Source organism: Parambassis ranga, chromosome 7 (genome assembly GCF_900634625.1).
Source record: "Parambassis ranga chromosome 7, fParRan2.1, whole genome shotgun sequence".
NCBI lineage: Eukaryota > Metazoa > Chordata > Actinopteri > Ambassidae > Parambassis > Parambassis ranga.
In genome coordinates this window covers 2,385,972-2,406,823 of record NC_041028.1, presented here as the reverse complement: position 1 = coordinate 2,406,823, position 20,852 = coordinate 2,385,972, and the positions used below count along the sequence as shown (strand labels likewise).

Below are 20,852 nucleotides of genomic sequence, written 5' to 3'. Positions count from 1 at the left end.
GGGTCATACAAAAAGACATCAATCAAATCATTTCAGTTTTAATCATTTCAATTTCCAAATAAAAACATTAAAAACACATTAAAAGACATAAAAACAATTTAAAAAGTGTTCCTGATCAAATATTTACATCCGTTTTATACATCCGAGCAGTCCTGATCAGAAGAGAAAAAACAAACATCAGTAACAGTCCTGTCCCCCTCCTACACAATAAAAGAACAGACACAGAAACCAGCGGCTGGCTGATGTCGTGTGACGCCTGCTGGCGGCTTTTCTTTGGCACAGTGATCAGCTGATAAAATCTGTTTAGAGACCTGACAGCTCCGTTCACAGCTCAGGACAGCACCACCCGATCACAGAGACAGCCAGGAGGAGGAGGAGGGGCGTGGCCTGCAGGAGGAGGGCGGAGCTCTTCAGCATCACCTCCACTGGGAAGTGGTCGCTGACCTTCACCACCTGGCGGACAGAAACAACAGAAGGCAGAGTGACACGGGGCTCTGATCAGACTGACAGGACGGTCGGGCTGTGAGGAGAGCAGGGCTCGTGTCATGTGGTCAGAAAAAGCCTTCATACCGCCGTCTTGGAGAGCTTGAACTCTTTGGCGAGGTTGAAGACCTGAGCAGAGAACGGCTCGATGGCCTTCAGGAAGGGCTGCCCGTGCACCACGATCCTGACCGCACACACACAGACACACAAAAACACCTGCTGTTAAAAACACAAGCAGCATAAAACCATGCAGTCTGCTCGGGACGGGCCACACACACACACAGACAGACACACACACCTGTCGTATGCACAGCTGGTCGCGTCGGTGACGGTCGTGTCCACTCGGTCTCCGATCAGCCAGGAGAAGCTGGAGTCTGTGAAGAGTCGGATGTTCTTCCTGTCGCTTCGTGTCACGTAGGCGCAGCTGGCGTGGAAATCCCCCAGGAACATCACGTTCTACACACACACACACAAAGAGAGATACACACACAGAGACACACACTTTAAACTGAACTCTGGAGGCACACACGTTTCCTTATAAGGTCATTACAGTTAATGTTTAACCATTGACAGATTTCATTTTGTTCACACTAACGATGTGTCTTCCACAGGTACAAGGGTTAACCACGGTGTTCCACAGGGTTCTGTGCTCGGACCGATCCTGTTCACCCTCTACATGCTCCCTCTAGGATACATCATCCAGAAGCACGGCATAAACTTTCATTGTTATGCTGATGATACCCAGCTGTATTTATCCATGAAGCCTGAAGAAACGGAGCCGCTAGTCAGACTACAGGCGTGTCTAAAGGACATAAAGGACTGGATGTCCTCCAACTTTTTACTATTAAACTCGGACAAGACTGAGGTCATTGTTTTTGGACCGAAACATCTCAGAACTAGTTTATCAGATAATACTTTCTCCCTGGATGGAATTACTCTGGCCTCCAGTACGACTGTGAGGAACCTTGGAGTTATCTTTGATCAAGACATGTCGTTTGTCTCTCATATTAAGCAGGTCTCCAGGACCGCTTTCTTTCACCTGCGTAATATTACTAAGATCAGGAGCATCCTCTCTCAGAGTGATGCTGAAAAGCTCATCCATGCTTTTGTCACTTCAAGACTGGACTACTGCAACTCTTTATTGTCAGGATGTCCACATTACTCCATCAACAGTCTGCAGCTGATCCAGAACGCAGCAGCTAGAGTTCTGACAGGAAGCAGCCAAAGGGATCATATTTCTCCTGTCCTAGCGTCTCTTCACTGGCTCCCAGTGGACTCAAGAATACACTTCAAGATCCTTCTTCTAACCTACAAGGCTCTTCATGGACTTGCTCCATTGTATCTGCAGGACCTGATTGTACCATATGTTCCTAATAGGACACTCAGATCTCTGAGTGCAGGTTTACTAGTAGTTCCTAGGATTCATAGAAGTAGAATGGGAGGACGAGCTTTCAGCTACCAGACACCGCTATTATGGAACCAGTTACCAATCTGGGTCCGAGAGGCAGACACTGCCTCCACCTTTAAGACTAGACTTAAAACTTTTCTGTTTAGTAAGGCGTACAGTTAGCCTTAGACCTAGTGTGTAGCACAGCTATGCTGCTCTAGGCCTACGTTGTCGGGGGGCACAAACATGATCCACTGAGCAGTTTCCCTCTCACCCTCTAACCTCTCCTTTTCTCTCCTTAGTCTGGCTCACACTGGTCTCAAGACCTGGATGATGACCTGCAGTCCGGCCCGTGAAGTCTCTCTTGCTCTACGTTGTCGGGGGGCACAAACACGATCCTCTGAACACCCTCTGACCTCTCCTCTACTCTCCTTAGTCTGGATCATACTGGGTAATATCGTCTCATAATCTGTGTTAACTGTCTTCCTTGTAGTTCTGTGCCTCGCTCTCGCTCTCTCTCTTTGCAGGTCTCAAGACCTGCATACTGACCTGCAGTCTCTCCTGTGCTCATCGACTTCACTAGCCCCTGCTGCTCATCTTTACTATCAAATTACTATTCCTACTTATGGATCGACGATATATATAGATATCTATTACAATATAATCACTGTTTCATCTTGCTGTCATGTTTGCTCTGTACTGTATCATGTTTGTATCATGTTTGCTCCTCTCTCCCTCTCTCTCTTTCTCCTTCATCCTCTCTCTCTCTCTCTCTCTCTCTCTCTCTCCTTCATCCTCTCTCTCTCTCTCTCTCTCTCTCTCCCTCATCCTCTCTGACTAGCAGCAGGACTGGTTCCCCCTTAAGTTGACGGGTCCTGCTCAAGGTTTCTTCCTCTTAAAGGGAGTTTTTCCTTGCCACAGTGCTCTTAGGGGGGTTCCTGTGAAGCGCTTTGAGACAATGTCTGATTGTAATATGCGCTATATAAATAAAACTGAATTGAATTGAATTGAATTGAATTCGAGGTACAGGTTTGGTGTCACTGTGTGTTGCCGTGGTAACAGTCCCAGTTTGGGATGACTGAAGAGCTTCTGTTCTAACACAGCAGCATGGGGCTCAGATCACGTCCTCACCGTGTTGTTCCATTTCTCGCTGACCTCCACGAAGACCTCGTACAGCCAGTCGATCTCCTGGACGGCCTGCGTGGGGTCGCTGTGGAGCGGAACCAGAATGAAGTCCTTGATGGCTGCAGGAGGGAGGAGACAGCAGAGTTAAAGGTCAAAGGTCAGCGGAAGCACGGCGGAGTGTCTGTGTGTCGTCTCCACTGACTGGTTTTGTCGCTCTGAAACTGAACGACAAACGGCGCTCTGACAAACTGCAGCTGGCTCTCATGCTGGTGCTGACCCGTCACGTTGACCGTCTGCGTCCTGGTCAGAGAGGACAGAGGACAGATACTCGGATTACTCTCACACACACACTTTGCTCTGAAGTCACACAGAGCCTGGTCTGCTCGGTGGTTCGGTGGCTGCTGCTCGGGTGTGTTTACCTGTAGATGAAGACGTACTGCTGCATGTCGCTGGCAGACGTTCCCAGGCTCCTGCTGGACACTGACTGGTAGACATACTCGTCATACCTCAACACAACAAACACACATCTGTTACAACCCGTCACAGCGCCCCCAGGAGGACAGAAGATCAGGCTCACGCTCAGCTCTAACCTGACACCGTGTCCCACTTAAAGCTTCATACAGAAGCACATTTATACCTGGGGCTAACACTGACTGATGATCAGCAGAGATGAAACTGCTAATGTTAGCAAAGCTGGTAACACCTACCTGGCTGAGGCATGTTTTACTCATAGACTGAATATAAAGATGGACGACAGCTGCCCCAAACTGTAACCAAACATCTGGATCGCCCCCTGCTGGTTGGCTGCAGTATCAGTCATAAACCTAGGCAGCTAATACCCCCTTCACACTTGGGAAAAAAAATCTGGCTAAAGCGGGATTCGGGCCTATCCAGATGTGTTTTTTCTGAGTGTGAACACCAATGTGGCTCAGGTGTGAACGCAAATGTGGCTAGCGAATCAGGCTAGCGACATGCTACTTCCGGTTCACGGGGCGCGACACGGGACTCTGTATATTACGAGGCACCACCTAGTGGTTTGGAGGACAGCAAACATGCTGGATGAAGCCGGATTGAGTGCGGACACAAGTGTGTGCTAGCCAGATTTGAAAATAGGTCTGAACGCACTAGGTCTGGGCTCAATCCTACTCTAGCTGGCTTTCTCCAGTGTGAACGGGTCCTAACAGAGCAGCCAAGCTACACTGGAAGGGGAGAGAGGTGCGTGCCTGATGCAGCTCCACCTCCTCACCTCTACCGCTAACTCTGCTTCCAACACGGCAGCACCCGTAAAAGAGAAAAAAAAAGTTTTTTAGTTGATGTGGAGCCATGTCGTCCATCTTTATATGCAGTCTATAGTTTACTCTGGAGGACCTGAGAACGTGTTCCACCACTGAGTCAGCCGTCAGTTAGCCACACACACATGCATGGCCTTTAATGTGACCCGTTTGTTTCCCATAGACCCACACCGGCAGAACAACATGAGCTGATAAACAACAACAATCATATATATATATATATATATATATACACTGGTATCATGCTGTTCATCATGCAATGAAATTTCCCCATTTGTGGGACTAGTAAAGGTTTCTTAATCTTAATCTTAATCTTAATCATGTGGCAGTTAGCGGTCGACACCCTCAGAACAGTCCCAGGGACACCAACCAGGCAGCATTTTAGCGTCACACGTTAGCAACAAGCTAACACCTGACAGGATGAACTGATCAGCTGGGGCACCGACCACCACAGATTATTCCCCAAAAAGATCAATACAGCAGAATCAGAGGAGGCAGCGTCTCTGAGTATTTGGACCGTGACACAGCGTTCCTCAGGCTCTGTCTGGCTCAACAGTCAGACTGAAGCAGATGTTCCTGCTCCTCTGTCTGGTGCAGGTGGAGGTTAGTCTGACCCACATGTTTCCTGTTATAGTGTCACTTTAAGGAAGTCGTGCACTGAAGGAGAAATCACTTGTAACTGTCCAAACACTTACGGCCTGGTCTGCCCTCACAACATGGACTGACTCAGGATTCTGGATGAATGAATCATCGGAATATCGGCACTAATAATTTAAACACTAAACATTGGAAGAATAGGCTCAGATTATCCGTCTGATCAACTTCACAAACTTTAGAATGTGTGTTCAGGTGACACAGGATGACTTCACTGACCTCCCTGCAGACAGCATGATTATTAACGAGTGTTTTTGGCGCCGTCATGTGAAATCAAGCTTCGTTCTTCAAACACCCTGTCCCTGCCGCCTGTCCCTGCTCCATCAGGACGTATTAATCTCACTTTAAATCCCAGACATTATGATGAGTAACCCTTTATTTTGGTAGGTCTGCGCCATTAGCCTCGAACAACCAGCAGACGTCAGAAAAAAAACAGGAAGTATGGAGGCAGCACTGAAGGTAGCTTAGCAGGAAGCTGCTAGCTTAGCTCCGTCCGAAGTAAAAACAACTCCAAAGCTAACTGGTTAGCATGTTAGCTATCATGCAAGTTAGTCAGACTCACATGTAAATCTTTGGAGTCATTTAACTTTTGATGGATCCGAGCTAGCAGTTTCCTATGTGTTTGTGCTAAGCTAAGCTATGCTAGTCATGTGCAGCTTCTCTGTTAAATTTACACGGTTCGTGTGACGACCAGTGAAATCCAAATAAAGTGTTACTCATCATGGGAGGCTTCAGGATTAGTAAAGGTGATTGAGGATGATTATTGGAGATTAGATGATAATCCACATGCTGAAAAAATCCACTGTACCTGTCAGTTCCCCTGTTGAAGGCAGACAGCAGACACAGAAGGGTCACACGTCACATGGTACAAAAGTACAAAAGTATCTTCTATGACCAGACTGACGAAGACGAGGTCAATTGTTATTGTGAGGAAAACACGTGCTTTAATCTCGGACAGTGAGGTGTTTGTTGTCTTTGTTATAAATATTTCTTCACATTGTAGTGAGTTAGTTGTTGCTCCACCATTTTGTCCACCTGCCACTGGAACACCTCTGAAATCTGGTTTTTGTTTAGGTAGAAGCTAACTGCAGGCAGACTTTACAGGGTTAACACCCACTCACTCTCAGGAAGTGAAACACTCGACTACACATCGACTGATGTGAACACACACATTCCACACACTCACCTGTTGAGTGCAGACACCAGAGACTTGATGGCTTTGCCCTCAGTGTCCACCACGTGCTGCAGGAGGCTGATGTCACAGCGAGACAGAACCTGCACACAGGAACCATTTCACCAGAAACTGTAACTCCAACAGACGAAGTGGAGACTCACCACCAGAGAGAGAGAGAGAGAGAGTGTCTCTGTGTGTGTGTGTGTGTGTGTGTGTGTGGAGTGCGTGTGTCTGTGTCTGTGTGTGTGTCTGTGTGTGTGTGTGTGTGGAGTGCGTGTGTCTGTGTGTGTGTCTGTGTGTGTGTGTGTGTGTGTGTGGAGTGTGTGTCTGTGTCTGTGTGTCTGTGTGTGGAGTGTGTGTGTGTGTGTGTGTGTGTGGAGTGCGTGTGTGTGTCTCTGTGTGTGTGTCTGTGTGTGTGTGTGTCTGTGTGTGTGTCTGTGTGTGTGTGTGGAGTGTGTGTGCCTGTGTGTGGAGTGTGTGTGTGTGTGTGTGGAGTGTGGGTGTGAGTCTGTGTGTGTGTCTGTGAGTCTGTATGTGTGTCTGTGTGTGTGTGTCTGTGTGTGAGTCTGTGTGTGTGTCTGTGTGTGTGAGTCTGTGTGTGTCTGTGTGTAGTACCCGTGTCAGAGTGTGCAGCGTTCTGTAGTTCGCTGCTTTGTTTACGTTGAAGTTCTGCACGTTGTAGGAGCAGATCCTGAATCCTGAGACTCTGCCGGCTGACAGGATGCAGAGCAAGAAGAAGAAGAGGAAGAGGAGGACAGGACAGTTAGGAGAGCGCCACCTCATGGTTGAATCTGTGGAGACAGAAAAAACACGTCAAAGACAGGAGCAACAGCGGTCCGACAGACTGAACTCTAACAGAGTCAGATGATATCGGGTCAGTGCTGGTCCTGGACCGCCTGAGCAGCAGCAGCAGCCATGTTACTCTGTTTCAGAACACTATGGACCTCCAAATGACGACAGGGAGTCAGTCCCTCCACCTAAACGTCAGGATGTCAGCTTCAAAGCAGAAATAAACTCTTCCTCCACATCTTTGCAGATACTTGGATTAACCCGGAGTTCAGGTGCTGACCACAGTCTGATCCTGACCGCATCACAGATCCAGGCCCATCCGTCAGCAGTGATCCTCAGTGACTGAACAAAGATGGCAGCACGAGTCCGGGTGAGCTGAGAGAGTGTGAAACTACTGAAGCAATAAATAAACCTTTGAACTGAAGCAGCTGTGAAGCAGCCAGAGCTCTGTCAGAGAGAGAGAGAGGTCTGCAGCACAGAAGACCTGAAACAGGAAGACTGTTTGACTTTAAATAGGGTCGGTGAACGTTAACAGTGTCACACGTGTGCACATGTGTGTGTGCAGAGCAGTCTGACTGGTCTGATGTAGGAGTGTGAGCATGCTCAGACCTGCAGACTGAAAGAACCGGTTTGCTGTGGCGCCTTGTTTACCTGCTGCTCTAAAAAGAACAACCACCAGACCGTGTAGACGCTGAAACTCCTGTTAACACAACCAGCTGCTGAGGCCCTCTGACAGCTAGCATGTAGCAGCTAGCATGTGTGTAGAGGACTGTTGTGTCTCTGTGAGGACAATATGAGCATAAAGTCACTCTGACTGAAACAAACTGTGATCAAAGCAGAAAAGTCTTCATGAAGCAACAGACACAGAACTGACAGCACTTCCTGACTGGACTCTGATTGGACAGAACCAAACCTGGTTCAGCATGAACTCAGAGACTGGAGCCTGGCAGAATGAATTGTGGGCATCTGTGATGTCACCAGAATCCAGCTTTCTCCAAAGGGAATCTAAGATGGCGGTCTGCAGCAGCATGTTAAAGGTAGGGTAGGAGATTTTAAAAAAAACTCAGTGAGAGTCGGCCAGATTTTGAAAGTAAACACACTTCGGCCATCATGCACGTACCTCTCTGGTGCACAGAGCAGGAAGAGAGTGACAACCAGCCAATACTCCGCGCAGGGTCCACCCGGAGGATTGGCTGATGTTTTTAGTGTTTTATAGCTTCAGATGATTCATATTCTTCGTTTTAATGAGAAACTGCCGAACTAATCGGTTGCTATCAGATTGTAAAGAGAAGTTACACTAATTTAACACAAAGTGCATCAGAGTGAAACCTCCTACCCGACCTTTAACACTTAACACAACACAGCTCCACCAGTGTTAAAGCTCTGAGGTTTAATTAAGCTTCTGTGACATCACCCGTTTGTTTCTGTAGAGCTGTTTTGAGGGTCCGGGGCGCTCCAAACGCCTCCATGTTGGCGGCATCACAGTCTGCCAAAACTCCAAATACGGACAAAGAGGGGTGGAGCGTGAGTGGAGCCGAGGCAGGTGATCACAGAAGCAGGAAGCCCGCACTGAGTCAGCCTGTGGCTGCTTCGGCCCGCGGGACGCTCCCAGCCGGACGGACCGGTCCAGCCACTTCCACCAGCAACAAGAATGAACTCTGTCCGCCATTCAGGCTCCAGCTAACAGCAGCTGGGACCGTCTCAGGCCACACTCACAGGACAGATGACTTCAGAAACAGAGGAAGCATCGCTCACTGCCGCAGACACTACGAGTCCAGCCGGTTCTCAGAATCACACCGACTGCTGCTGACAGAGTCCTTCCAAGAAAACCACACACACTGAGCAGTCTGCGTGTCCCCCGCCTACACTGCACCTCCTCTGGAGGACTGTTAACTCAGACGTGTGGAATAAAGCCTGGTCAAAGATTTTAAACTTAGATTTAGTCAACACGGCCGTAGAAGTCTTCAGTGAGGGGTCGGACCCGTCATGGAGGTCGTCCTTTTGAAAGAACCATCTATGATGAGCAAACTTCAGCTGCAGCAGTCAGGGGCAGCATCACCAGAGAGGAAACACAACACGTTGTGGAGGGTCTCTGAACGCTAGCTATTAGCAGTTAGCATTGTGTGTGTGTGTGTGTGTGTGTGTGTGTGAGGAATAAAACCACACAAGTCTCCATGAGCGCATCAGAGACACAGACGGAACCCACAGCACTTCCTGACTGGACTCTGACTGGTCAGAACCAAACCCACTTCAACACCAGCTCACAGCTTCTGAAAATCATCCTCTGAACCTGCAGAGGTGAAGTCAGCACTTACCAGGTTAATTTTTAACCATTTAAATGTCACAGACCATTAAACAGTGTGACCAGAAACCCTCCGAACACGGTCCAGGTCTGTCAGAGACACCAACACCACATCAGGACCAACACACAACATACACAGAATTTCAAATGTTTAAGAGTGTGTGTGTGTGTGTGTGTGTGTGTGTGTGTGTGTGTGTGCGTGCGTGTGTGTGTGTGTGTGTGTGACCCACACACACACACACACACACACACACACACGACCCAGCAGCTCATGCTGGTCTGGGTCCAGTACAGCTGCTGGTGGTCTTACCTGTTCAGGTGAGCTGAGAGGGACCGTGTGTCTCTGGACGTGTTCCCTGCAGGGTGGAGGCTCTGTACCCGCAGCTGGTGTCACTTTACACCCCGCCCCCCCCTCCAGCCTGCTGCTACTTCCCGTCTCTCACAGGCAGGCCACGCCCTCCAGGTGACGCTGCATTCAGGGACTGTGGGGAAAGGTGTGTAACCAGAATTTAGCAGGAAACCAAATGACATCACGGATGGTTTAACCTTTTATTGCAACATAATAACATCAGACGTGTTCAGGCTCCACTTTGCTCTGACATCATGTTCCATCATCACATTTTAAAGCCCTGATGATGCTGGCTCTCAAACAAAGTACATTTACTGACACTTTGTCTTTACTTGATTTAAATACATGTTGTTGGTGAAACAGTTTCATCTGTGAATTTATACGATCAATAACACATGTTAAAGAATGATAAAGCTATATTGTGTGTCTGTGTGTGTGTGTCTGTGTTTGTGATTGTGTGTCTGTGTATGTGTGTGTTGTGTGTGTCTGTGTGTGTGTCTGCGTGTGTGTTTGTGTGTGGTGTGTGTTGTGTGGTGTGTGTAGTGTGTGTCTGTGTGTGTAGTGTGTGTCTGTGTGTGGTGTGTGTAGTGTGTGTCTGTGTGTGTGTGTCTGTGTGTAGTGTGTGTCTGTGTGTGTCTGTGTGTGTAGTGTGTGTCTGTGTGTGGTGTGTGTAGTGTGTGTCTGTGTGTGTGTGTAGTGTGTGTCTGTGTGTGTGTGTGTGGTGTGTGTAGTGTGTGTCTGTGTGTGTCTGTGTGTGTGTGTCTGTGTGTAGTGTGTGTCTGTGTGTGTGTAGTGTGTGTCTGTGTGTGTATGTGTGTGTGTGTAGTGTGTCTGTGTGTGTCTGTGTGTGTGTGTGTGTGGTGTGTGTAGTGTGTGTCTGTGTGTGTGTGTGTCTGTGTGTGTGTTGTGTGTCTGTGTGTGTCTGTGTGTGGTGTGTGTAGTGTGTGTCTGTGTGTGGTGTGTGTAGTGTGTGTCTGTGTGTGGTGTGTGTAGTGTGTGTCTGTGTGTGTGTCTGTGTGTATGTGTGTGTGTTGTGTGTCTGTGTGTGTATGTGTGTGTAGTGTGTGTCTGTGTGTATGTGTGTGTGTTGTGTGTCTGTGTGTGTTGTGTGTCTGTGTGTGTATGTGTGTGTAGTGTGTGTCTGTGTGTATGTGTGTGTGTTGTGTGTCTGTGTGTGTTGTGTGTCTGTGTGTGTATGTGTGTGTGTCCTCATTCAGCTGATGTTACACACCCCTCTGTTACTCACCTGTGTCCGGGCTGTGAGAGCCTCCGGCTGGCTCCACTGTTTAGTGTCTACCGCCCCCTGCTGGTCGCAGACGAGGAGTGCACCGCCTTATATGGTGGCCGTCCTCCTCCTCCTCCTCCTCCTCCTCGGGACAGTTTGAGGAATCAGGATACAGTCCGTCAGCTGTTTGTGTGTATGTGTGTGTGTGAGGAACCCTGAGAACCTCCAGCTCCGACATCCAGACCCGGCGGACCCCTCAGACTGTAAGCTCACCGAGCTGTCATGGACTAACGGGGACGGGCAGAGTCCGCTTCGAGCTCAGGGTGAGTTTTCCAAGCGAACCCCGCAGCAGCTGCGCGCGGCACATGGACTGTAAACAAAGTTGTTAGCCTGTCGGCTAACTTGTCACTTAGAGCTGCTAGCAGTTAGCCGTTAGCTCCACAGCCCTACAGGCAGCCAGAAACAGGCGCGTCAAAGTTTCAACCTGAAAATTCAAACTTTCAGTAAAGTTACCGAGCGGAGGGGGGAGAGAACAGGAGCCGCGGACCAGCTCCACACTCAGGGGGGAGGGAAGCGGACAGCGGGCTAACCACTGAGCGTTAAACTGCAACTTATGCAGCAGTAAAGTTGTTAGCCTGCGTGCTAACTCTGCTGGACACCAGCCTGCTGTCATCACCTCTGTAACTGATGAGTTTCATGAATTAATCAGACATAAAGCAGCCAGATCAGGCCGGTGCTTTCAAGGACACCTCGTAAATATTCCAATTATAATGGAGCACGTTTCATACTAAGTATTTAAAAAAGAAAAATAAACACAAATTCAACAGTTTCAGGTTTGTGAGCAGCACAACAACATCTTAGAACCATGTGTTCTCAAAGGATTATTATTTATATCAGATTTCCTCCAGCTCAATAAAGAGTTACTCCCAATAAAAGACGTCTGTGTCTAAACACACACGTTAACTAATATATTTAAGCCTGAGAGATTTATTAGATGGATTGATCTTCAGGCTTCAGCTCTGCTCTGATGACTTCCTGATGTTTCTGAGCTGAGACGCCGGCCATGTTAAAATGTGCTGATTCTTTTGGCGGAGGAGGTTGAGCAGGGCCGGAGCCCGGCCTGGCCCTGTCTCTGGTTTTCCTGGCTGCAGGCTGACTTAGCAAGATGCTGCTGCATTATTAATGTGTGACATGGTTTCCATTGAGAGGAGCTGCCAGCTCTGTAACTGGAGCCAATCGCGGCACGCCGCCTCCCAGAGCAGGTGGTTTGGGATGCGTGTCAGCGTGTCTGCAGACATCAGGACTTAAATCTGAGGGGTGAAATGACCTCCTGATTTCTTCATTGGTGGACAGGCAGCATCATGGCGTCCCGGCTGCTGGACCGCCTGAAGCGCTCGCTGTTTAAAGATGGTCAGGGGGCGGGGCCTGAGCAGGAAGAGGAAGAAGAAGAAGAAGGAGGAGGAGGAGGAGGTGGTGGTGGACAGGAAGAGGCGGGGCTTAATAAGGACCGCTGGGAGGCGGAGCTGGAAGAGGAGGAGGAGTGTGTGACCGATCGGCTCGGTGGGACGTTGTGCTTCGACGGCGCAGGAGGCGGGCTGGAGGACGGAGGAGGCGAGGGCGAGGGGTCGGGGCTGGACAGCGACTCTGACTTCATGGGAGAGTCGATGGAGGAAGGGCTCAGCAGCACAGGTGACGTCCCCTCAGTTGGTGTTTGTGTTGTCGTGGTAACAGGGCTTTGAATGCGTTGTGGTTTCCTCCTCTCACCTCATGTAGATACCAGTCCGGTGGGCGTGTCCCCCGTTGGCCCCTCCGCCACCTCGCTGCTTACTCGTCAGCTTCAGGAGAGTTGGAGGAGCCTGCGAGGACTCGCAGGAAGTCCCGCCCCCTCTGTGAGAAGGCAGACGGACAGCTTGTTGTTCGAGGTGACCGACGCCAGCGTGGTGCAGGACGGCGCCTCCAAATATGTGGTGAGAGCAGCAGGATGTGGGCAGGTTGGTGCTTTTCACCCGACAGAAGCTTCAGCTGCTTGTTCTGGGCGTGTCTCTCCAGCTGTACACCATCCACGTCATCCAGGCCGGCGGCAGCGACAAGACTCCGGCCGTCATCACCCGCAGGTACTCGGACTTCCAGCGTCTCCACGCCACACTGAGGCGTAACCATGGAGACCAGATGGAGCGCGTCTGTTTCCCACGTGAGTAGTGTAGTGTAAAGAACCCAGGTGTCGGCAGGCTGTCGTCAGCTCTAACGCTTTTATCTCTGCAGGGAAAAAGCTGCGCAGGAACTTCACCGCGGAGACGATCGCTAAGCGCAGCCGGGCGTTCGAACAGTACCTGTATCACCTGTGCTACCTGTCCGCCCTGCGGGGGGCGCTGTGTGTGCGGCAGTTCTTCTACCTGACTGACCTGCAGACTGCACAGCTGCTCATCAGGTACGTGTTTACACGGCCTAAATCTGAAGATGGGTCTGAGCGACCGAGTCATGGTGGTTATTCAAGCTGTTGATGCAAAGAAAATACAGAAAACAGAAAATACTGATGAAACAACAGCAAGGACCTCAGTCTCAGGTCCACGGGGACGGTCCGCCCTGGGCTCCCTCCCTCTGCTGGAAACATGTTTTCAGTCTGAGCCCTCTCTCGTCTCAGTTACAGATATTTGGCATTGATTGGGTTAACCTGAATCATTGAAAGCGCAGGTTAAATCCTGCGGTGAGGGACAGACCTGGGTCTGGTGTTCTCCTTCCTCAGCTGGCCTGTGTGTAGTTTTGAACAGAAAGAGTCCTGACATGAACTCATGTGGGAGGGACTGTCATGACGCTCTGCGGGCCGAGGCCCTGAACGCCTCCTGAGTCAGTGGGTGAGGTTAGAACAGCTGCTGGTCTTCAGTGGAGGAGGAGGAGGAGGAGGAGGACTGAGGTCATGATGGTTCCTGTCGCTTCCTTTTTTCTTTTATGGTTTTTTGCTGTCTTGTGTCATTGAGGGTGGGACGTTACCAGGAGGCGCTGGGTCCGCTGCTCAACGCCAAGAGACTGCAGCAGAAACTTGGATGGTCAAGTTGCTATGACAACCAGGCTCAGGCCCCTCCTCCAGGCTCCTCCTCCCATTGGTTCTTCACATTGGTGGGGCTGTCGTGCTGCTTCCAGGAGGTGGAGCAGCTGGAGGAGGCGCGCGACCACTGCGACCACGCCCTGCGCGTCCTGACCCCCGCCGAGCCTCCCCAGTCAGACGATAAGCCCCTCCCACAGACCGCCGACGGGCCGCACCCCCTGCTGCTGCCGCTGTTGCGGGCAGTGGTGCGGCTGTCATGGCAGACGGGAAAAGACAAGAGGCAGTGGGAGGAGCTTCTGAGGCACCTGGAAGCGCAGTGGGCGGGGCCAGACAATCACCCATCCGTCAAGGAGTATCTGGTCAAACACAACCTGCAGGAGGGGGAAGGCTAGAACACACACACACACACACTGAGGACAATCACACAAGCATGACAAGGAAACAGGTCTGAGATTTTCAAAATAAAGTCAGAAGCAGCAACGTTTAAAATAAATATTCAGTAATATCAAAATATTTCAAGAGAAACACCGTAACAGCTGAAAACTGTATTTTTAGTGTAAATATGTTTATAAGATTAAAGTAAGAATGCTGCCACCATAAATTTATTATTAAAGTTATTTTAAAAAATTTAATTTAGAGGGAAAATATCATAAAATATGAATTAGACTTTAAAAAACCTTTTAGTCTGAGTGTTGTGTTTGAGCAGAGGTGGCTCAGTCTGCATGTTCACTGCTTTATGTGCTGTGCACTGTGATCGGGCGGCTCTCAGCTTTTGGGCCTCTGGTGATGCAGCAGATGCCTCAGACCTGCTCCGCTCACGTTTTTAATGTTTACCTTAAAAAAATCTGAACTAAACTCTCAAGAACAGAAATACGAATACCATCAGAGAGGAGGCGCGTCCACAGGAAGGTCAGTGTGAAAGAAACGAGCTCCACAGCGCCCCCCCCCCCCCACAGGTCAGGAACTCCACAGAATACCCACTCTGTTTTTATAATCATTAAATGCCTTCAGATAAGATCTATTTTATCTCACCTTTAAATGTCTGCAGCCCCTTATGATGTCATAAGGGGCTCCCCTCCTGTTTCATTTGTGTATAGCAATAAATACGACACATCATCACAGAGTCACCACACGTGATCAATGATACATCCCACAGGTCCAACACACGGCGACCTTCATGCCTCACAGAGCTGTAGAAGGCCCAACAGATCTTCAAGCATCATACTGTTAGTGCTGAAGTAGTCAATATTTGCTGTGCTTAAGTTTTAAAGGTAGTCTGTTCAAATATATTCAAGTTTGAACATTAGGTGAATAAAGGCAGCCGTCCAGACCAGACCAGTGTCCCTGTAGTTCAGCTTGATGAGCCGAGTCTCAGGCTCTTTACTCATGTAGATGGAGGGAGTGGAGCAACAGAACATCATCATCATAACTACAGTCAAACAGCCAGCAGGCTCTAACATTTATAAAAGATCAAACACATCAGTGACAAACTGCTGCCAGTCTGTTCAGCACACACAGAGCAGCCCGATTAACCATCACCTGTCCTTCGCTCACCATGGGTTAACTGTGAAGCAGCAACAGCATCGCATTAACCAAACTAACACATTATCCAGAGACGATAAGAGCAGCCATGTGACTGAGCTCTCACTGAGGAACAACACACACTCTGCAGCTCCTCTCATTAACCCCTGCTGCACAGGAGCCTGCCGTCAGGTGTGTCTGCGCCACTCATAGAGAAAGTATCAGAGTAAATGTTTATATTCCATCTCTGTGGCACCATGTTCATCAAGTGTTTCCATGAGGGCCTGTTTGTGACATCGGGCATTAATCCCGCTGACCTCACTTCCTGCTGCTGCTGCTGCTGCACACACTCGTCAGGCTCAAGGTGAAATCTGCTGCTTTTCATCAACGTGTGTTTACGTGGATGTGGTTACCATGGAGACCGGCGGTGTGTTCGTAGCTCTGGTGAGCTGGAGTGGACGAGACAAAAATAGACACAGGAAGCCATGTGATGAAAAGGGACAAACAAAGTCCGAGGAGTTTGACCTCAGATCTCGGCTCTGACGTCACGCCTCAACAGGTGCACTGTACAACCAACAGCATGCGAAGGGTTAATCATGTTATATTCAGGTTGTTGTGAAGCAGCTGCATCAGTCTGTGCTCTGTTTACAGTCACTGTGTCACATGTCTCGTTTAAACACACACACAGGGTTTAAAATGTGTCTTTAAAGATGGCCGCCCACCTCCTCCCACTGTTAATCGTTTGCAGCTTGCTGCTGATGGCGGCGGGACGATCAAACGTTTGACTCCATCTTTACTCTCGGTGTGTGTTTCTGGACACAGGCCTGTTCACGCTGCATTAACCCCTCACATGATGGACGTGTGTCTGTGCTGCTTCCTGGAGCCATGTTCAAGTATATTTTATTAAAATAAATTTGTAACAAACTCTAACTCTCATCTCACTGTGTACAAGAAGAGCCTCACTGTTACAGCGTCCATCTGTATTTACAGTCCCTGCAACTGTCCCAGGTTCAGTGCCAGCCACCTGCTGGACACTGGAGGAACTGCAGTCTGTGGCTCTGATACATCCGTCAGGTGTCTGAGTGTTCATGCTGGACCTTGTTGGTGCTGACCCAGTCTGGTCAATTAAGGAGCTGCATCCTTTGGCATTTCAGGCAGCACCAAGCAAAGACTAATCTAATCCAATCTAATCTAAGTTTCTAATCTAGGTTAAGGAGTTTTTCTGCTTCAGACTTAGTTAAGTTATTTTGTGTTGCTGTGTGACTGTGAGCTCGCAGTGCTGTCACACACTGAGCTGTCAGGCTGAGCAACACATGCGCTGATAATGATATTCACACACTGGCTGTAATGGCAGCTGTTGGCCAGCAGAGGGCGCCTTGCCTCTGCACATGTTGCTGTGATGATGCAGTGTGACTCCTCACGTGCAGAGGAAGAAACACAGGTCACTGCTTCATCACATTCCACAGTCCTTCACACACACTTCTGTGTGTGTGTGTGTGTGTGAGAGAGATCTGCGCTCAGTGTCGGTCCAGGTGCTGCTCATCTCTGAGTAAGTCCCGTCATCCTCTGTGTAACCATGGCGACCGGGCCAAGAGCTGAGAGATCAGCTGCCGTAGAAACACCAGTTGCTATAGCGATGGTCACAGAGCAGGACTGAAGCGGCAACATGGCTGTCACTGTCAGTCAGCGTTGTCACGGCGAGCTGATGATGGAGTGCCGGCACAGATGATGATCTGTGAGTCAGAGGGAGATCTGCAGCGCTGAGCGCTTCATGAAACTACAAATAAACTGATCAATCTTATATAAGCTTAGATTTAAAGAGACGTTCCTCACAAAGATAATGATGATCACCGAGTGTGACGGGTCAGACGGCAGAGACCCAGCCTGACGGCAGGTGTGTTACTGACACGTTCTCACAGCAGAGTCAAGCTCTCATGTTCAAATGTCTGTGAGGTCACAGCGTGCAACAAACACACAAAAACCCATCAGCTCATATCAGAACACAACCTCTCCTGTCTCCTCACACACACACAGGCCCAACCTGGAGACAGTACAGTCCAGATGTGCAGGAGGCGTCCAGCTGCAGGTCAGCAGGTCGGCAGCTGGACCTCAGATCATCACACACGACCCTGACAGGAGAAACAGACGCACAAAACCTGGAGGACACAAAGTGTTTTTAATTCCTAACATAAAAGAAAACAGAGGGATCATGTCAGAGGTTCAGATCTTAGAATGATGAATCATTCAGCTTCAGGGAAATGTGCTTATTTCTTTCCTTAGGAGCTAAGCTAACCATGCAGACGGTCGGTGTTTGCTCTTAAAAATAAGCACATCCCATAAATGTGTGAACAGGTTTTTACAGGATAAGGTTGATAAGTTATTTGGTTGATGAAGGTTATTGAGGACTCACAGTTCTTGTTTCCCTTTTCAGAATTGCCTTTGGTGCAGAAAGAGTTTGGACACAGCAGGAGAGGAGTTAGCTAGCTGCATGCTTCACCAGTGGGTCGTGTTGTTCTCACGGTAACGGGACCGTTAGACCCCGTTCAGACTAAACGTGTAATCAATCCGGATTGATTTTTTCCTTAATCTGAAAGGCGCAAATCTGGTTTAACCCCGGTTGGATTCAGCTGGATTCGCTGAAATCTGGCAAAGGTCTGAACACAAATGTGGCTAACGACACCACTTCTGGGTTCATGGGGACAGTATCCGGGTCACGTACGTAAGCCGTGTGTAAACATCCGCCGAACTACAAAACCTTTGTCGGGAGAAAGACGAAAAGAAATGATGAGGCCCACAGATGCATGCACTGTCCTACCACGGGCTGATTTATGTGATGCGACACCTCCACCAGCGGTTTGGAGGACAGCGAAGATGCTGGATTGAGCCGGATTGAGCGTGGATCTGTTTGCAATAGCTGGATTAGAAAATAGGTCTGAACGTAATCCCGCTTTAAAAACTCTCCGGATTGTGTCCCGCTCCAGCTGGACTGACCTCCGTCTGAACGGGGTCACACACGTGGTGAGTTATCTGGTGACAAAACACACACACATGGCTGCAGAGCGTCTCTTTTCAAAATAAAAGCCCAGACAATGGAAACAAATACAGAACAACAACAAGGCAGTCTTTAAATGCTATCTGTGCTAATCAGGAGTTAGCATGCTAGGTTCAGACTCAAAGCTTGTTAATGCTAACAGGTGAACATCTATGTAACACACACGAGCACGGCAGGATGGCGAGAAGCAGAGATAATCCACCAAAGAAGAAAATATATCAAATCTACTGTGGATATAAAACATACCTCATACAGTCCACAGACCAAGTGACACCGTCTTTGGCTAATCACTACAAACAAGTTGGCGTCAAACTTTATATCTGTACACACACACACACACACACACACTAGAAAAAGAAATGCTTAAATATATCATTTAACCAAAGATCCTCCTCAGGATTCCCTCTGCTGACAAAATATGAAAATAAATGGACATTTTTTCTATTAACAAAATTGCATTGAACATTTTCATCACATGACACATCATAACATTTAACCCTGATTGTTCTCAGATTATTTAACCTCACACCTCCTGTCCCATCTGAAAGAACTCCCTGAAGGTCGTCACAGGAGGTCTGATAGGCTGGACCAGAGTCTGACGCACGTGTTCTGTGGTCCGTCTCCACGGCAACTGAAACACACTGCCAGTCAGATGAGGCCGGTGGATGGTTAGCCTAGCTTAGCATGAAGACTGGAAATGAAGGTGAACTGCTAGCCCTGATTACAGTGTTTATGCTAAGCTAAGCTAAGCGGACAGAACTGTAGTGATGTGGTAATATTATATGTTAAGTATTCACCTGGAAAGAACACGTGTAGCATTTTCTGATTTCACTGCTGATTCATTGATTAGTTGATTGAAAGAGAATATTGATATGCGTCATGTCCAGATTTGCTGCTTTTCTTGTTGGTATTTAGAATAATATGAATATTTCTGCTTGGCTGCTCAGAACATGCATGTTGACGTAATAATAATCTGCAGTTTATGAATAATTATTATCAGATTAGAATGGGTTGATGATGCAGTAAAGGAAACAAACATGGCTGCTGCAGAAAAGCATCGAATCTGAGACAGTGAAACATTTTCTTTCTGTCAACTAAACAGTGAATCCCCGACACATCCACGCGGTCTGAGCGGCCTCCTGACGGAGCCTCACTTCTTCACACTCTGCGTCTGTGTCAGATTAAAACAGTGGGGCGTGATGTATGAAGCTGGGCGCAGGCGCTCTGCTGTGTGAAGGATCTGACCAGATCAGGGAGTCTGTCAGAGGACGAACCCCCAAAGCGGCTCCTCTGGAGCAGCGCTGGATCACAGCAGGTGGAATCTGGTTGGTCGGACTCATTTCTGATCATCTCTACCTCTTCAGCCTCTGTTTCAGCCTCCAGTCAGACCAGCTTCACTCGGACCAGGAGTCTAGCTTTTTGATGATGTATGATGTATGCGGAGCAGAAGACCTGCTGAGATGATCATCTCGTCCAGAGGAACCATCAGCAGCATCCTTCCTGCTCCATGATCGCCTGATTTGCTGCTGCTGTTTGGGTCCGTTCCTGTTTTTATTTCTCCAAAAAGAAGCTAGCTCGCTTTCAGGTTAGCGAACAGCAGCCCTACTTGAACAGAAGCTAGAGCTTGAAGCTCATGCTGCGTTCACGTCATTATTATTTATTATTTAGTTACCTGCACCCAGCAGCTGTAAGAGGTCCTCATATAGACAAGGATTGCAACACACTAACATGCTGAACTGACTTTAGTCTGTTATTAAATGTAGTTCTTAGAGTGGCCTGTGCTTTAACCCTTTACAATCATTCCCAGCTAGCATTGCGCTTCTGTTTATTCGCCATCTAAATTTAATTTGCAGGGTTTGTCTCCTGGCAGCGCGATGGTGGTAGTTTGGCCCCCAAACAGAGGCCGAGGGGCGTTTGTTGGATATGAACTTTACTGAGGAGGCTTTGTGTGTTTGTTTTAAATTTGGTACATTTTACATGCACAACATTGACATGACCACAAGGGGGCGCACAGCCACATAAAGAGTAGAACTTCATGATCATGTTGTTTTCCTGGTGAGACGTGGGTGTTTCCAACATGACATGAACACAGCATGCTGCTAAAAGCTAAGCTAGCTCCTGGTCCTTCTTCTGTTTCATTTCACCACACACACCATTGGTGCAGCAGAGCCTGAGTGATTGATTAGTCTGATCAGCAGGTGACGGAGCTCAGACGGTGGTGACGGAGAGCAGAGGGCTGGGACAGAGCTGGCTGTCGCTCTCCACTCGCGTGCCGTGCGTCAGCAGCTCCTCCACTGTCGTCCAGTCGTCCAGCAGCTTGCTGTTCCTCAGTCGGTTCTGCTTCATGTGGCTCAGCTCGAGCACCGTCTGAGAGGACAGCGAGCCCTGACCTCCCCCCTGCTCCTCCCCTCCTCCCCCTCTACGCTCTCGGTGTTGCCGTGACAGCGCTAGTTGAC

The 20,852-nt window shown here is 48.8% G+C and overlaps 2 protein-coding genes across 5 annotated transcripts; one reads left to right on the top strand and one right to left on the bottom strand.

Moving 5' to 3' along the window:
* Positions 1-22: 22 nt before the first annotated feature.
* Positions 23-9,607, bottom strand: LOC114439067 (deoxyribonuclease gamma-like). 4 transcript variants are annotated; one of them, XM_028410799.1, is made up of 10 exons: positions 9,517-9,607; positions 6,731-6,906; positions 6,128-6,216; positions 5,750-5,761; positions 3,415-3,501; positions 3,198-3,295; positions 3,002-3,114; positions 782-939; positions 571-667; positions 23-453 (listed from the first exon to the last, which is right to left on the bottom strand). In XM_028410799.1, exons 2-10 carry the CDS (start codon positions 6,896-6,898, stop codon positions 325-327), a joined length of 951 nt encoding a protein of 316 aa, XP_028266600.1. In that variant the 5' UTR covers positions 6,899-6,906; positions 9,517-9,607; the 3' UTR covers positions 23-324. The 4 variants fall into 4 exon arrangements, with proteins under 4 accessions (XP_028266600.1, XP_028266601.1, XP_028266602.1 ...); XM_028410800.1 differs by lacking the exon at positions 9,517-9,607 and adding an exon at positions 9,220-9,242; XM_028410801.1 differs by lacking the exon at positions 9,517-9,607 and adding an exon at positions 7,060-7,082.
* Positions 9,608-10,924: 1,317 nt separating this feature from the next.
* snx21 (sorting nexin family member 21) lies at positions 10,925-14,840 on the top strand. Its single transcript, XM_028410790.1, has 6 exons — positions 10,925-11,103; positions 12,134-12,469; positions 12,554-12,747; positions 12,830-12,971; positions 13,043-13,208; positions 13,756-14,840. Exons 2-6 carry the CDS (start codon positions 12,142-12,144, stop codon positions 14,213-14,215), a joined length of 1,290 nt encoding a protein of 429 aa, XP_028266591.1. The 5' UTR covers positions 10,925-11,103; positions 12,134-12,141; the 3' UTR covers positions 14,216-14,840.
* Positions 14,841-20,852: the final 6,012 nt, after the last annotated feature.